This window comes from Plectrocnemia conspersa, unplaced genomic scaffold (assembly GCF_051122295.1).
Source record: "Plectrocnemia conspersa isolate PC_06_02 unplaced genomic scaffold, ASM5112229v1 ptg000004l, whole genome shotgun sequence".
In the NCBI taxonomy this organism is placed as follows: Eukaryota; Metazoa; Arthropoda; class Insecta; order Trichoptera; family Polycentropodidae; genus Plectrocnemia; species Plectrocnemia conspersa.
In genome coordinates this window covers 10,674,572-10,690,549 of record NW_028277168.1, presented here as the reverse complement: position 1 = coordinate 10,690,549, position 15,978 = coordinate 10,674,572, and the positions used below count along the sequence as shown (strand labels likewise).

Genomic DNA, 15,978 nt, shown 5'->3' with positions numbered 1-15,978 from the left:
GTGAGTAAAACTGTAATTTGAAATAGTTATATTTAGAATCAGAGTCGATATTTTATTTTTAATAATATATGAAGTTATAAAATCATTTAATTTTTACTAATAATCAAATAAAAAATAGTTGCACGATAAAATGAAAAAAAATTGATTTAATCATAAGCTATGATAAAATTACAAAATCAGTTTTGATTATCTGATATTAAAAATCTTATGTGAAAAAAAATGTTTATATATTGTAGTTCATACAAATTTAATATATCAAACCATATTATTAAAGATTATTTTTTTTAGAACTCTAATCACGGTATATAAAATATTAAATTAGTTAATTTATTTATTTTTATAATAAAAACAATTTTCAATAAAAGTCAAAATCATTTTTATGTCACGGCAGTATGAATATAAAATTATATCCATAAATATAAAAAAGTTTTCCGATATTTGACTGCAGAGTCAAGAGTCGTTGTGTTTGAGAGTCAATTCAAAACAAATTACCTAGGATCGATGGCGGGTAAAAAATCACGTTATCAATATAGCATTGAAGCAAAAAACATTTTTAACGAACGTATATCGATATATTTTCTATTGATACATTAACAAGCAGCTTCGATTCGTATTCGCCTGTTTAATTTGTATCATTGGGTGTCAAATGGCCGCTGGGTTTGTTAGTTGACAGTGAAAATAAATCCCGAATAATCCCTGGATCACGTTTAGTGTTTAGCCAATCCCTACGGTCGAATCTGGCAAATGTACTGTAATTTGTCAATCAGAGGTAACTCTATCGGGAGTGATGATACGCGAATAATTATTTCAATTATGTACAATATTAAAATATCGATTATTTCACAGTCGTATTGCATTCGTATATAAAAAATCTATAAGTTAGTTATGCGTACTATTCACCTTTAACTATGTATAAAACATGAGTTTTTTTAATTAAATTAAAATTAGGCAAAATAAACGTTCTATTATATTATATATTTACATAGTTTTGGACACATGAATATTAAAAAAAATAATATATTCGTTAGAAATGTGTGATTTTTTCATGTCGAAATAATATTATCAGTGTCTTTGCGGGCTGTTAGTTTTGAAATATTATACATCCCAATGTGGTCATCTGTGGATGGTGGAAATGATGAAGATTAATGTTGATACTATGGCCCTGTACGAGGGCGTTCTAGTGACACTCGAACTGTGGTCCGCTTCCTGGTCCTTTGAGCGTGAATTGTGCCCTCGGGCCGCTTCTGCTAGACCTAAATATAGAAAAAAAAGTTTGAGAACCATTCATATTAAACACATACAAAAAATATTATGTACAGAGGAAGGGGAATGCAAAATAATCATAAGGTGACCGAAAATGAATTATCCGTTTTTTTCTTACAATATTAAAATATATAAATGGTTATAAAATATAGAAAAACAGATTTAATTTTCGATCATCTTTATAACATAGATATAAATTGGGTCAGTCCATAAATTCGTGTGTTTTTTTTATAAAGATTACAAGTACAACAAGTTATCTATTTTTATTGACAAGGACATATAAATTTGTATTTTTAATTACACTATTTTTTTTAGTAAGTATTACTAAAAAGTTTAAGGTTGTAACATATATTCTTTTCGTTGTTTCCGATTAGTTGCAAAACTGCTTTCCCGTATCTTTACCAAGTTATTAATTAAATATTTTTTTATTTATTCAAGAAAGCAGCATTTGTAATGCAAAGTATTAGTTTAACAATGTAAGTCAAAGTTGATCGTGATTTATGTAAGTTGATTAAATACAAAGCATCGTAATTCATCTAGATTGTACCCAATAAATAGATCGGAAAGGTATTGTATACTTTGAGCAAATGAACTAATAATTCTACTAGGAACTGCACACAATTTAACAAAAGGTGCAAGAAGAAGTAATTTAATAGGCATTGCGTTTCACCATGGTATGGCTATACTAAACTTATCTATTGTTACTGAAAAAAAATATTGCTACAACTTTGTTATGTTATGTATCTGTTATAGTTAAAATATTATTGTATAAAAGCTGCTACCAATTGACAAATCTGAATAAATAAGTTGATAGAAAAAAGCTTGAGTTAGCTTATCGATAAGGGTTTTCATTTAGCAAAATGCATTCATAACATAGTCCTGATTTAACAGCTTATAATTTTTACTATTTTAATAATGTAAATTTATTTTCTCCATGAAAATTAGAGACGGTCATTAATTAAATGGTACATGTTTGATTTTTGAGATTGTAAAATAATAATTTGAAAAAAATGTTACAACCCAAAATGTGTGTTTTAAATTATATATAAATAAATTTCTGTCAATAAGCAATAGCAGTTTTTTTAAGAGTAGAATTAGTTAATTTACACTTAGTATATATACAGATACTTAATTTCAGAAATAAATTTTACCAACGTATTTATGAATTTATGGATTGGCCTACTGTTATATTTACATGATAATGTTTGATTTTAAACATATAACATGCTCATGTCGGGATTATTCCAATTATTATACTTAAATTAATATATACAATTGTAAATTTCATATTTATATTATCAAGTATAATAAAAGGTTTGTTTACCAATATTTAAAAATATTTTTTTGATATATTTTTGATATATACAAGTACGCATTTGCAATGGATTGCACACATAGTGATTGTACTGTGATGTGATCTAGTCGGTGCGATTTTTTTATCAATAAAAATTGTGGAGATGATAAACGAAAACGACAGATAGAACATAGACTGTCACGTTATATACAAGTAAATATGATTGAAATATTGTTTTATTTACATTCAGACAGCCAATGTTTAAGTTTAAGTTCATGACACAATGCTAAACTCACCTCCGAGAATGTTGACGAGATTATCGTTCGACCCGTGAGGAAGGTTCGGGTAAATTTTTATTTCTGCAAAATAAAAATAGACAACAAATAGGATTCCTGGTCTCTGTTATGTGTTATATATATTATCTTATTTTATTGAAATAAAATTATATAAATATATATATTTATATAATATATAGACACAGAAAAATAAGTAAAATAAAAATTAAAAACACTTAAATAACGCATGAAAAACAGGATACGAATCCAAAATTAATTTAGGGACCAGCTTTTCGGTTCGTGCTCAACAAAAATAAATATAGCGTGTTTGAGATTAGTTAAAATTGAAATAAATTTTAAATTTATGCGAATCTTGCTCACAAGTCGATAAAATCAACGGTTAATAAGTTAAACCAAAAGTGTACACATAGTTAACGTGTTCGTTTTAAATCATATTATTTTAAAATAATAAAATAAATTTTAAATTGGCATTGTTTTTATTATAAAGCTAACGATAAAAATTGTTTTTATGATTTGGAATATTTAACTGTAATAAAACTGAGAGAGATTTTTTTAATTGACGCATTTCACGAGTTTCTGTTAAACTATTTCACAACAATGCGGCAATAAAAAATATTTTATTTTATATGTATCATATACAATATATAACGCGTTTATTTTAGATGCTTTTCAGATGATATTAAACTAAATATAACCGCGTACTTTAGGCACTCTCGACCTTTAATAGAGTTTGTGTTAAAGCACACAGTACGTACATATATTAATTAAACGGCAAATCGTTAATTTTAAACACAAGAACCTACCAGTCCTTCCGTGAATTACAAGTGCCTTTATGATTATTTTATAATGCAAGTTTCGCAAATTTTCACCTGAACACGTAAAGCATTTTTCAAACAATATTGTAATTTTTTTTGATATCAATCTCTTATTCCCAAAACAGATTAGCTATCCTATACGTATACGGTGTATGTGTATTCACATAAAATATTTTTTATACTTTTACGTCCTATAGGGATTCGGTATAACGACAGAATTTTTCATATTTCGTTAGGTTTTGGCACTTACCATATAATCGCAGGGTTCCCTCAGATTTCCCGAGGGAGTTGGTTGACACGCAGTTGTACGTGCCTATGTCGGACCTTGAAAACTTTCTGATCACCAACCACATGAACACCTTGTAAGATGATCTCTCCTCCTTGATGGAGTATTTGGGTCTGAAAAAAATTAATATGGTTATTTCGAGTATTGATTAAACTTAAATAAGTTTACAGTTAAAATAAAAATGATGTTTTTTCATTTGTTAAGTGGTTAAGGTATAATTTTAAACTATTAAAATAATTAATTAACATTTACCTTTATATTTAGTAAAATAGCTGACTAATTACGTAGCTTAAATTTATAAAAATCTTGCTATAAATATCATTACATATAAAAATCAACGACTGTATGTTCTTTGGTGTTTTATAAAAATAATTGAGATTGAGTTTTCATTGGATGATAAATTATCATAGATGTTTTTTCATTAGCTTTTTTTTCACAATAAAATAAAGTTAGTATTAAATCGGTTGTGATGAAATATAATAGAATAAAACTTAATATGGTTAAGTCCCCTGTTGCAAGTAAAAGATGATTCAATCTGTAAAAGTCACTAGTTTCAATTATTAAATTAATGGTTTTAAGATTTAGCCAGATAAAAATTGACTAAAGAAAGAGATTTCAACTAAATATTTAGTTACACCGTACAAAAAAAAAACTTCTATAATAAAATAGCTTATTTGTCAATTCACATGATAATTAAAATTTTTAGTAAATATGTCAGATCATTTTGATTTTATTTATAAATATTTTGTACTGTTTTCATATTTTAAAATAATACATAAAAGTTTTTTCTACTTTTGTAACTAATATTTTTTCTTGAATATGTATATTTTTTTTGTTATATTTATATCAATAAATGTTATATCAATAAGATCATTTATAGGGCCATCTGATGTTTAGATATAGATTAATTATTAAAAAAAAAATGTGAATTTATGTATATAAAATAAAAATTATCTATTAGTTCATTGACTTTAATAAAATATAATTGAAACATCTAGAAAACGCACAGCAAGCTCAAAACTCACTAATGTATTTTAAGTAACGTATTATATATTAATCAGACTCGGAAATATGGTAAAATATTTCAATCAGCAAAGACTCTTTATCAATAAATTATTATACTTCAGGAATCTTTTAGGTAAAAATGTTACAAACTAATATAATAAATAGCAATTTATATATAATTACAATATTTATTTATTGCAATATATGTGCAAAAACTTTTTTATTTTTCTCAAGTATGTAGTGTTAAGTACTATTTGTATAATTTGGGTTGTTTAACATATTTAATAAAAGTTTACGATTTTCTAATCACATTAGCAAATTGTGATTAAAATAATAAAAATCCGTATGTCTATTTCATCTTGTATTGATTAAGTTAGTAATTATGTTTGATTTTATTCAGTAATTAAAATAAATGGTCTGTTTTTTGTAATGAATGTTTTATTATGAATAGTTAAATTTAACTTATGTTAGAATTCTATAATATATATAATAATATTATGCGTTTCTAATATGAAATAAATGTGTCTTTAAAATATAATATATTTTTTATGGAAAAATTACAAAAAAGTATTGTAAGTATGTATGTACTAATAAAATTGATAGAGCCGCAATTAAAGCTTAAATTACTGTTTGATAATAAATACTAATTGTTATATTTGACATTATTATATTTATTTGTTTCATAATTTGTAAAAAAATCTTATTTTTACATAATTATAAATCACGTTGTGATTTTATAAATTAAAATCTAGAAACGTTAGCTTATGTTTAAAAGCACTTTAAAAGAAAAATTATCTTTGCTTTGTAGTTTTACAAATAACTTAATAAATTTAGTTATGTATAATCAGTAAACACTTTAATACCTTTTTTATTACCGGTATTCCTAACCAATTTATTATAAAAATTACATTATTCTGTTTATCGTAATGAAGGAATTTATAAAAGAATTGTGAATTAGTAGTCCAGTCTTATATACTCAAAAGTAGCTTTTAAAGACTTTTTACAAAAATTATTTTCATAATATAATGAAAAAGTAATAATTGATGTAACAAAAAGTGGCAAAATATCATTGATTTTTTCTTACAGGGAAATTATTTTTATAAATTACTTTTTTTAATCTAACAAATAATTAACAATGTTTATATTTTTTATATATTTGCTAAAGTTTATATAGTTACACTTGTGCATATTTATAAATTCCTAATAAAATACATGTATTTGGGAATCATCCATCGATACACACACGCCAAGCATATACACAAAAAAATGATTATATGAAACCCAATACGTGTGCATTTCCCAGACGAAATTTCTCTTTTCCGACGCGTCGGTTGAGATATTATGATTTATTAGTCGGTCTAGTGATATAGCCGTGTAAAATTATTTTCGTGTCGTTTTTGACTGAAAGTGGCGTTCGTATCATAGTGGTAATCCATCACGAGGATTGATGTTGTTTAGGTGTTAATGCAACTTCATCGTGTGCATAATCAATATGGCGGAGTGTTATTAAAACACCTTACCGAAAAATACGATTAATCCGGAAGAATTACAAATAAATATAATTTATAAAGATACTTCACATATTTTTAATCGGCCTTTCTTTGAGAAAATGACTAAGTAGCATCTTGTTAGCGCAGAGCAAAAAAGGCTGAAAATATTTATTATAATTTCATTTCTCGACCAAGAAGTTTTCCTATTAAGCTTCGCCGCAGATTTTAACCGCCAGTCTTACGCTAGACAGTTTTAATTTGCATTTTTTACTTTTATGTTTGCGAGCAATACAGTGGGATGGACATAAAACAAACAAAGTGTATAGGATTAATATGAGAGCTAACATGGCACTATTTAATTGAAAATCTTAAGAGGCACACGTATTAAAAAATTGCTTTAATAACTTAAGATATAGTTAACTAATACTGAGTAAGTGTATTAAAATATCTATTTCGATCAAGATTGATTTCAAGATGTATTGTCTAAAAAATCCAACATGCGTTTTGGTAAAACATGTCAACAAGTAAATGAATTAATAAAATGATCGATGAACTTTTAATCACACATTTAGGATATATATCATTAATAACGAATGATAAACTTACGGAAATGGAGAGTCAGCGTCCCAGGGACTTCAGCGATAAGTGCAAATAAATACATAAAGAAATAATATTAACCAAACATTTTATAATATTCTAGAGCAATTCGAAATTAGTAATTAGGATTAAATTGAACTAATGAATTAGTTTAAAGCAATAAAATTTACATTATAGAAAGTGTGATATATCTTTTCAATTGAGAGTTTCAAGATCGATTCAAGAATTAATTTGAATGGCAGTGCTTTATATTTTTTACTAATTAAGGTCACCAGAAGTATTAAATTGCGTTAAAGAGTGCTGTCCTGCATTAATAATTTCCTCGAGAAAATCCAGGATTACCATAATGTCTTGGATTTATCTCGGGTTTTGAGTGAAGGCATTGTTTTATACTACTTATTTGGCGAATACTCGCCTTTGACAATTTCATATTTAAAAAACATCAGATTTATATATAAATATCGCAATAACTGCATTAAAACGGGATAGTAATCACTAAAAACGAAAAACAACTAAGTATCTGAATTTATATTTGGTATTTACAGATATATTTTTATTGTAATTATTATAAAATTGTAAATAAATATTTTGGAATTTATTAAAAAAATATTTTTAATGAGGAACAGATTCTAAATAAGCAACAAATTCCCTAACAATGTCATAAATTAGATATAAATATATAAAAAAAATTTGGGTGCTAAAATATATACAGTAGACCCCCTAATAACACGATAAATTGGAGAAATGCTATTTAGATGCCCGTTACTTTATGTATGAACAAGTCAAAGAGAGAATATGTCACAATGCGCCTGATTCGTACGTAAGTATTGTAAAAAAATGTATGACTATTTTCTATTTCCCCAACTACACGCACCCAAATAACACGTCCCCAATTTATCGTGTTATTAGGGGGTTTAAATTATGGTGAAAAAATAATTCTTAAAGCTTACTATCAAAATATAAATCTATAGTCTTTAGTGAATTTCAGATGTTGAAAAACAAATTATCAGGTGTTCTTAAACCGTTATAAGCTAAATTTAAAATAAAATGTTTTTTGAATATTTCTTGCACTTATATAATTCTCTTATTTTTAACTCACTAAAACATTTATTGCGATAATAAATGAAATTAAAAGATATAAGTTGTAAACTTATATTTTTAAATTGATATTAATTTATATAATGACGATAAAACACCTCATATTTTGCACAAGACGCGGCTATTTTTCAATTGAAGCGTTCTTTTTATATTAAATCACCATATACGCTCATGGGTATAAATAATATCTGTGGAAAGGATAACCACTTGTTGAGAATAACGCTTTCTCGGCGAAAGGAGGAAGAAGCGAGAGAAAGGGCCAATTTGGAGGGTCCGCTTTGTTCGCCTAAGCTGGCGCCATTTTCCGTGGCGAGGGGCGAAGAATGCGAAATTAGGGTAATTAGCCGGTTCATTTTTTCGCCAAGATCCCGTTTTTGGGGTTTTTATCTGCGTAATGAGATCAATCTCTTGCGCGAACGTGTGAGTTATGCTAAGCCATTATTTAGATGAGAATTCTTACTTTCCTCTTTTAAGTAAAACATTTCAAAGCGACAATTGTGTATGATTTTTATGTATACAGGATGGTTAAGAGACACTGTCTATTTTATTTAAATATTGAATACATGGATATATAATACCAAGCATAACAATACTTAGTATTCTTAAGAAGATTTGGAGCAAAACAAATTTTATCTAAAAAAGAAATCAAAAAATAATCTAATAAATAATATAAACTTTTTAATTATTTAAAAATGGATTTTGTCTAGGTACATTTTTAGGGTAACATGTCGATACGACTTAACGAATTTGTATTCCAGTATATCTTGTAGGAATATATGTATACTGAAACACCGATTTTATTTACCTTTAAATTAAGTTTCAAATTAAATTCTTAATATCATTTTAATAAAAATCGCTATTCTCTTAAAACTTTTATTATTTTTAAAATATCTAACAAGCGACTGGAGTGAACTACATAACATACATATGCAGGTCTCTAAGCAAAGTAAGCCTATCAAGACTTGTTCGCACGCGTATGCAGATTAAATAGAACAAATTCCAAAAAGTATGTTTTTATAATATATACAGGTGGATATAAGTCGCAAAAGTAAAAATTATTAAAAAAAAATCTTTAGCTCAAATAGGTATAAAATACATTATTATAAGTAGATATTGAAGCGTAAGACGTTTATAAAATATATTTTGCGATTAAAAATTCAGATGAAAACGTAGCTTGGAGTTTATTTTTGGTAGCATTATCGCTAGGTTTAAATATACTTTTTTTCTCATTTATGTTAAATTAAATTATTCACAAGAAATCGACATTTATTTGCATTGTTTCCGTATGATTCCGTTAGACACTGAGTTCGATCCTCATTTAGAAGTTGCGATCGTTTTGGTGTTTAGAAGGCTACTTTTGCATACGAAAACACCATGTAGAAGTGTATGTATACGAAATCCACATATACAGAATGCAAATCTATGATATACATATCGCGGCGCAGGGTAATGCATAGGAGTTTGTGCATAGGAGTGCAATCCGTTCTCGTCGGCAGAATGCGATTTCCCCAGGGAGATTATCTCGCATTTCCCAGAGACGAAAGTCCGGGCTTAACCAGCGGAAGAGGCGCAGATGCCACTGTGATTGTTTCACCGCCACTATCCTACACAAATATCAACTTTGCCTAAGAATGTATCAACACCTAATGCTGTGAATGTAGCCGGTGCTTGACGTTGCTTGTTTGTATATTAAATTAAATTTGAATTGATATTAGTTTGATCACCTCGAAGCAGATTTTATTAACATTAATATATAGAGTACAGTCCGTCAAAGATATGAACGCTCATCGTTACAGTATTGGTGAGAAAATATAATAGGGTGACCATGTAAAATTACAGGTATAATTAATTTTTATTTTTTAAATTTAATTTGTTGGGGAAAGTGTAAAATATCACTTTCTTACTTATTTTATTTATTTATATACATATTTAACTCAAAAACATGAAAGCAGTTTTGGTATCACTCTCCAAGTTGAATATCTGTTCAATATATTATTTTTAAAAATAACAATAGAATATTACAGGAATTGTTTTATTGATTACAAAATACAATAACATGACAATAATTTATAATAAAAATATAATTTTTAATTCAATTTCCAACGTATGGTCACCCTACCCTTAAAACAGCCCTGATTTAGTATTAGTAACGTTCTCCTATTGGTGTAAGCAAATTCACGGAAAACTGTTTATGTATGCCATATGTGTACACGCACCCTTATTTCAAACACAACGATGATGAGCGCTAACATCTTGGATGGACTATACGTGTTATTAAAACATGGGTTTATTTGTAATTTATATTACAAAGGTTGGAAAATTATAGTGTTGTCTGTTCGAAAATTAAAGAAGCTCTTCACAATTTAAGGTAACTGCTTGATTGAATCAGAGCTGAGAATAAAAAAGAAAGGCTGCTTTATGAGCTCCAAATGGGTCGTTTTTTCGATTCAGGATAAGCTCAAATCGAATACAAGTGCTAAACTTTACGTTTTTTTAACAATCAGGGAAAAAGGAGGAGATCAACGATACTCCTCTCATTTGCCTTATTAATCAGTATATATGATTTTTTGCAAATTTTTTTTTATTGTTTATTTAACTATAAATATTATATACCTGCTTAAAAAAACGATATTTTAATGTCATTTGGGTGGCAGTAATATTTAAAAACGCGTACATTCTTTTGTCAGAAAGAAATAACATTTAGTGTTCTATTGTTAGATTTTTTTTATGCAAGCCGCTAAAACGCTATTTTTTGCAAATGCAAGGTACAAAAATACGCTGGTGATCGCTTTAAATAAATAATAATAATAGATTATTAAGTGGAGTAAAAACTTTTTTTGTCGCGAAATTGTAAGATAATCTTCGAAATTAATTTAACCCTTTCACCACGGCTAATATTTTTGCGCGATTTATAAATTATATTAAAATATTTGAGGGAGCACCTATTAACGCCATAAGTTATTAAAATATTATTGCAATAAATAAAAGTGTTTTTAAGCCCTATATAAAAGGCTCAAAGGTTCATGATTTTAACAATTTTTTTCTACTAAGTGTCATCGGCAGTCACAAGGTTAAGTAATATCGATTATCTGAAATGTAAAACAACTGAATCCAATTTAAGTGAACTATGACTTAAATAATTTAATAAAAGCGTAGCAATCCAACTACATAGAAAACAAGATTATAAAATGAATGATATAGTTAAAAGAATGAGTGATCTAGATCAGGGGTGGCCAAAATTTTAATTTGAGGGACTCTTTTAATGATGACATTAAAATTTTTTACACATCAGTATTTTTTTTTGTTACAAATATTATCTTTTTAATAATTACATACTACGGAAGTATATATTGAATCAATATAAAAAGCACCCTATTTTTATACCGGACTAATTTTATTTTTAATGGTAAAGGTAGGCTTTGTGTTTTAGTACTATATCATTAAAATTGAGCTCAAGGTTTTTAGACTTTATTCATCAATCTCCTGTCTTTGATGTACCACATAATTCGCTTAAATATTCTTATTTGTTAGTATAGATCAAGCTTTAACCAAATATGATGTGGGAAATATTTAAATTAAAAGTAATATTATAATATATTGTTAGCTAATATTAATATGTAGTTTATCAAAAAAATATTAATATTCAATGTTGTTTGGTTTAAATTAAAGTCAAAAATTGAAAAACAATATTTTTTTTTATATAAATATTATAAATTATTTGTTTAATTTTATTTAAAATAAATTATTTTTATAGAAAATTATAGCAATAAATTAACATACCAAAAAATATTATATCAATTTATTAAAAAAATATTGAGAGCCTCTGAATTGATATAAAAAAATCATCAAAAGCATAATCATATAAAAAAAATATTTAAAATAAATTACCGAAATTTTATGAAAAAAAGTGTTAAAACATACTAATACTAAAAAGTAATAAAATTAATCAAAGCAATAGAACATTGAGAATCACCGATTATTTTCTAAAATTTACTATAATTACAATACTTAATATTAACAAATAAGTAACATTAGAAAAAATACGTAAAATTAACTAACTCCCAGGTGTGTACTAACAAATTAACCATTGTTTATATATTAACTCATTACTCAAAGGGCTAGCAAAAATTAAATGTGTTTGTAAAAATAAACTTTCAATTATAATTTTATTTTTATAAATGTCTATAATTTTTATGTAGCGTTAAAAAAAGTAATAAATACTTATATTTAATAAGTTTATTAATATATAAAATGATGTCTAGATTAAAAAATACGTATTTTGTATTAAATAATATAGCAACAAAATTAAAAACGATTAAGAAGTATCTTTGAGCACTTTTTAGTTCGTTTTTTGAAAATTCAAGTTAGCTCCGAAGCACGAACCCGAAGCTTCTAAATTACCAATCTGAGACGTCGCTGACTGCACTATTCCGACCATATATAACATATTATTATATAGCACAATATTTGTAATTGTGATTTAAAAAATATTTTGTAAATCTAATAACCTAATTAAAAAACACCCCTAAATTTATTTAAGTATATATTAACGTTGTATTCCAACTGATGGGAATCCCCAGCAATAAAATAAGAGGCCAACGGGTTTCCGTGGATCCATATTCATTTGATGCGGTAGACCTGTGTCACAATATTATCTTTTTTAGAGTCTCGAGGGAGCCCCGTTGGCGGATCAAGAGCGCTATATCCCGAATTTAATAGACTGTGTTTTGACCCAAAATCCGATAACTCGCAGGGTTGGGGGAGCCGCTTTTTTACCCGGCCCGAGGAGCTTTCGTAAACTTTTATGGCGAGCTTATCTAAACTTCTTTACAAGTTTTGATTTGAAGATTTTTATCCACGGCCTGCGCTTTGTTTCCTTGTGTAAAATCTATTTTTTTTATAAATATTGTATAAACTGATACGGTTTATAATCGAATTTATGCATAACCCAATTTTTGTTATATACAAAGTATATCTATTTTTATAGTTTGCATTCCAAGTATGGAGTAACTGAAACTTTGACACTTTTGAGAATATGTATTTTTTTTAAATCAATCATTGACATTACATTACAATTATTTGGATAAGTAAAAATGACATTGATTTTAAATCTGATTTGCAAAACCAGCATTTTCTCTAGATTCAATGTGAAACTGTGCATGCTTGGTGCAGAAAATAAAAGCAGGCGCAAGACTTCTATTGCATAAATTTATGTTGAGACATAAAAAATGATTTATATTTATGCTTTTAAATTATTGCATTATTTAAAAAAAATATATTATTCATATTATACATTTGTCAGAAAAAACTTTAATATCTGATATTATTATTTTAAAATCCATTTAACATAAATAAATACATCTTTGCAATATTTTTATTTTAACATGATCGTTTGATATTTTAACGAATATTATTAGTCAACAGCAGCCAATTTATTTAACATTTATTTTAATCAACACAAGGATACATTTAAAAAAAATGTTTATTAAAATCGAGCGCAATTTGTAAAGGGGTTTGCCTGTGTTACATTTGAAATAGGAAATGTGTTTCTCTTTCTTACACAAATGCGATTACGAGACCGTTGGGAAGCGAGTGTGTACGTTTAGACACATACAAACGAACCATACTCGTAATATACATAAGTATGTATAAATATATTTTTTTATTATGCATGTATTAGATATTCATATAGGATACAGACCGAAATGTTTTTATATTTTCAATTTAACAAAGGAAAAAGACGCCCTTTTGCAGTAACGTGCGGTAAAAGGATCGAAATACCAGGGCCTCTTTTATTTACATATTTTTTTTGATATTTAAAAATAAATCTGTTTAATCCTTTTTGATGTTTAGACAAAGAGACACACATCTAAAGATACATTATGTCAGACTTTAAATATGTGCGTATTTATATCATATACATTGTATGTTTATAATTTCATATTGTATAGAAAAATATTATTAATTCATACAATAAATGTATTTTTATGACACAAACAATGAAAATAAATAAATTAATTTAACGTTGATAAATATTTCATTGTTTAATATATATTTCACTGTAGGGTTCCGGAAACGATTCCTAGGTAAAATAGTGCTGTAGTATTTTAGAGGTATATTGTTTAATTTGCCTTATGTAGTCTAAGACGAATCAACCTATATTTCTTTATTTATTTTTAAATATGAGCAGAGCAGAACAGTTTTACGAAAATGCATCTTGCACATTACCAAATATAAAAATATTCACAAAAATCAGCAATGGCAAGACCACGATTCGTTAGCAACTTTAAATATCTGGATGAGAACAAATCAACATTATACGATTTAGGGAAATGTCCAATGCTTCTGTTCATGCTTTCGCTACTTCAAACAATACTTGATAATTAGATGGCACACAAAAACGAGGCTACTAATAGTTTGAATAACTGCTTAGCCAAGTATACTCGTCGACGTTACTCTAAAGCAGGGCATCTTAAACTATGGGTCGCGACCCCCCAAATGGGCTCGCTTAGCGAAATCTTGGGGTCGCGAAATTTTAATGTAAAAAATTTAAATACATGAATTTAAATTAAATGTTTAAAATATTTTTTTAATTTTTATTATGATCATATAACTTTTACTCACTGCCTTATTCATCGGGAGGCCCTTGCAGCAAAAAAATTAGCACCAGAATTGAACGATGTGCTTCAGGATGCTGTTAAGATTATAAATTGTATTAAGAGCCATGTCCTTAACAGCCGCTTATTTTTAAATCTCTGTAAGGATACGGATTCCCACTATACAAATTTATTATTACACGCAGAAGTAAGATGGATATCAAAAGGTCTAAGTTTAGGAAAATTATTGTTTTTAAAGGACAAAATCGAAATATTTTTAACCAAACAAAAATGTGATCTTGCTGCTTTTTTTCAAAATGACCTATGGTTAACCAAGCTGCGTTATCTGTCAGATATTTTTGAGAAATTAAGCGATCTCTACTTCAAAGAAACAATTGCGATATATTTACTTCGAATGATAAAATTGAAAAATTTATTAAAAATATCAACATTTGGAAAAGTAGGGTAGAAAAGGATTTGTTCGAAATGTTTTTCAGTATCGTCAATTTTATAATCGATAAAAATTATTGTAAAACTTTTATGGCAAAAATTATTATAGGTCACTTAAAAGCTTTATAAAAAAATTTATATCAAATATTGATTTCAAAAAGTTATCTTGGATTCAAAAATTTTGATTGGCTTGAGTGAGATTGATCACCTGCCATATAAAGCTCAAGAGGAAGTTGCTGAGCTTTCGAGTGACTCAAACTTAAAACTAGATTTTTCAAAAAAGCCCTTGACTGAATTCTGGATCGGAACTAGAACTGAATTTCCCATAAACTCTGATATGGCATTAAGTGTTTTTCTGCCATTCAACACCACATATTTATGTGAAATTAATTTTTCAGCTTTAACACATATTATATCCTAATATCGTTCATTGCTAAATAATGTAGGAATTTTGTGGGTAATACAACTGGGTATTATTAATAGTACCTTATGCATAAGTATTAAAAAAAGCATTTTTGAATCATTTTTAGAACAAAGAAGCATGCCCAATGGTAGTGCACACTAGGTGGTAATACAAATTACACAGTGACCTCAAGCTCCTAAATTGTATTGTAAAAAAAGTATCTTAAGTATTTATTTCATATTTTTTCTATAGGTTAGAGTAATATGTAGTTTGCTTGAAATAGAACACCTATAAAAGTTACCACTTCTGTGCAATAAAGCACGTTGAAATCGATTTTATAATCAAAATTAGGTGATGTGCTGATTGCAAAATATATATTGGAATG

The 15,978-nt window shown here is 27.1% G+C and overlaps 1 protein-coding gene across 1 annotated transcript in view; it reads right to left on the bottom strand.

Annotated features, from left to right (window-relative positions):
- Positions 1 to 304: 304 nt before the first annotated feature.
- LOC148235865 (lachesin-like) overlaps positions 305 to 15,978 on the bottom strand; it is a 318,708-nt gene continuing 303,034 nt past the window's right edge. Inside the window, exons 8-9 of the mRNA XM_088184853.1 lie at positions 3,919 to 4,067; positions 305 to 1,253 (exon numbers count right to left, since the gene is read on the bottom strand). Coding sequence (XP_088040979.1) covers positions 1,114 to 1,253; positions 3,919 to 4,067 — 289 coding nt within the window. The 3' untranslated portion in view covers positions 305 to 1,113. The remainder of the gene's footprint in view (positions 1,254 to 3,918; positions 4,068 to 15,978) is intronic.